This window comes from Portunus trituberculatus, chromosome 2 (genome assembly GCF_017591435.1).
Source record: "Portunus trituberculatus isolate SZX2019 chromosome 2, ASM1759143v1, whole genome shotgun sequence".
Taxonomy (NCBI): domain Eukaryota; kingdom Metazoa; phylum Arthropoda; class Malacostraca; order Decapoda; family Portunidae; genus Portunus; species Portunus trituberculatus.
In genome coordinates, this window is record NC_059256.1 from 1,195,494 (window position 1) to 1,197,993 (window position 2,500).

Genomic DNA, 2,500 nt, shown 5'->3' on the forward strand with positions numbered 1-2,500 from the left:
CTCTCTCTCTCTCTCTCTGCCCTGCCACCCTCCCTCTCGCCCTCCGTCTGTTCCTCCCGGTCAAAAAGCACCACTGGAAACCTTGACCTCCTTGAAGACTCCCATCAGAGCAGCCTCGTCAAGGGTGTCAGAGTCGGTGGCGGTGAAGAAAGACTGTCACAAGGCTCCACTCACTTGAGGAAGCTGTCGTCGTATTTCGTGACGTACTCTATCCACCACACTGCTCGCTCCATCGCTGTCTCCTTCTGCGCCTTCAGCCTTGCCGATACTGCCTTCACTCGCTCCGAATACCTACAGAGAGAGATAGAGAGGTCATATTAACAAGGTTTCTATGTTATTAATGTTAAAACAGTCTATATTTAAAAGGCTATGATAAAAGTGACACGGGTTTTTAAGGGTGATAAAAAAAACCCGTGACACACCAACTTAACGCCTTCGAAACACCTCCAGCTACAAAACCCCGTGTCACAAACTCCAATTCCCTTGATGTACCAGTCATACACACACACACACTCACACACAGATGACACTAGCCCTTACCTCTGATTCTCTGTGACTTCCTTGACTGCCTTTATCACCCCTTCCACTGTTAGGGCCTCCCACTGCAGAACAACCCCTTCACCCCTTCTGGCCAGCCGCGCACACGTTCTAGGCTGGTCAAACGTAATTGGAAGACCCACCATAGGCACCCCGTGGTAGATAGATTCCGCCGCGCTGTGTTTGCCGCAGTGGGTGACGAAGGCGCGGACAGAGGGGTGACCTGGGGTAAAAGAGAGAGGGGTGAGGGGTGAAGATATTATGATAGGTGTGTTTTGGGGTGATTTTAGGGGTTTTTTGGGGTGTTTTGGGGTGCTTTATAATATTTACCGGGTGTTTTGTTATATAAGAAGGCACGGAGGGCGGGGTGACCTGGGGTGAAAGAGAAAGAGGGGTGAGGGGTGAAGGATAATATGATTGGGTGTGTATTGGGGTGATTTTGGGGTGTTTTTAGGGCATTTTAGGGGTGTTTTCTCATAATTGGTAACAAAAAGCAAAAGTGGCAGAGAGAGAGAGAGAGAGAGAGAGAGAGAGAGAGAGAGAGAGAGAGCGGTGGGGAGATAATAATTGGAGATGAGTGGGTGGAGATGACTGAGTGAGAGACAGTTATGTAATAGTACACACGCGCGCACACAGACACACACACACACACACACACACACACACAGAGAGAGAGAGAGAGAGAGAGAGAGAGAGAGAGAGAGAGAGAGAGAAATCCTTCATGACCTTCTCTCCCCCCTCCTCTCCCTTTTCACAGGTAGAGTAAGGTGTGTGCGTGTGTGTGCGCTCGTGTATACCTTCATGTGTGTGTGTGTGTGTGTGTGTGTGTGTGTGTGTGTGCGCGTCAGGTCACAAAGCCCGGAGCTGTGTATCTGCACGGCGCGTCACTTTACGTACCCCAAATGATTGCATTGTTACAACCCCGCCCCGCCCCGCCCCGCCCCGAGCCCCGAGCCCCGCCATGGACAGCCCCCGCCTGCATTCTGTCTACCTAACTCCACACCTTTCTATTTTCACGCACTTCACGGGGCTTACAGTGTCCCCAACCCCGCCCCGCCCCGTACAGTTGTAGCTGAGGAGTTGTTCTACCTTGCCCATGCCCCCGTCTGCCCCGTAAAGCCCCGGAATGCCCCGTGGTTAGCCTTGAAATAAGAGGAAAGTTTGAGTGCCAACCTGTGTGAATCAGTTGCTCTTTTACACACACATGCTTATCCTACTCCCAGCGCTCCCATGCCCCGAGATACCGCACCCCGCCCCGTACAAGTGTAGCTAAGGAGTTGTTCTACCTTACCCATGCCCCGTCTGCCCCTTAAAACCCCGGAATACCCCGCGGTTAGCCTTGAAATAAGAGGAAAGCTTGCGTGCCACCCCACACATGTGAATCAGGTGTTCTATTATACACCCCACATTTACCTACTTTCCAGCGCTCTCATGCCCCGAAAACCCCGCCCCACCCCGTAAAGATAGAGATCATTATTCTTCTACCCAGTGAACCCCTTATGCCCCCGCCCCGCCCCGCCCCGCCGCGCCAAACCCCGTAAATGTTAGATACAAGCAAGGATTTATAGATTCTCCGTTCCATGTGCTTCCCTGCCCCGATTCACCCTGTTAGAGGACTGGATTATGGTTCCCCTGCCCCGTGAGCCCCGCCCCGCCCCGCCCCGCCCCGCCCCGTGCAGCGCCTGTAGAGAACTCCAATGCAGGTAAAGTGAGACTGATAATGTAATCTTTTTCTTATCAGATTGTATTTAAGAGGCCATCTATTATTGTAACTTCTCCTCCTCTTCCTCCTCCTCCTCCTCCTCCTCCTCCTCCTCCTCCTCCTCCTCCTCCTCCTCCTCCTCCTCCTCCTCCTCCTCTTCCTCTTCACCTCAACGTAACCTTATCATAACCTCGATTTTTTTTCTCTCTCTTTTTCTATCTCTTCTTTCTTTCTTTCTCTCCATTTCTTGTTGTTGTTCTT

At 51.9% G+C, this 2,500-nt stretch overlaps 1 protein-coding gene across 1 annotated transcript in view; it reads right to left on the reverse strand.

Moving 5' to 3' along the window:
• Positions 1 to 2,500, reverse strand: part of LOC123501684 (UDP-glucosyltransferase 2-like) — a 9,743-nt gene that overhangs the window by 1,561 nt on the left and 5,682 nt on the right. Inside the window, exons 3-4 of the mRNA XM_045250673.1 lie at positions 541 to 760; positions 175 to 291 (exon numbers count right to left, since the gene is read on the reverse strand). Coding sequence (XP_045106608.1) covers positions 175 to 291; positions 541 to 760 — 337 coding nt within the window. The remainder of the gene's footprint in view (positions 1 to 174; positions 292 to 540; positions 761 to 2,500) is intronic.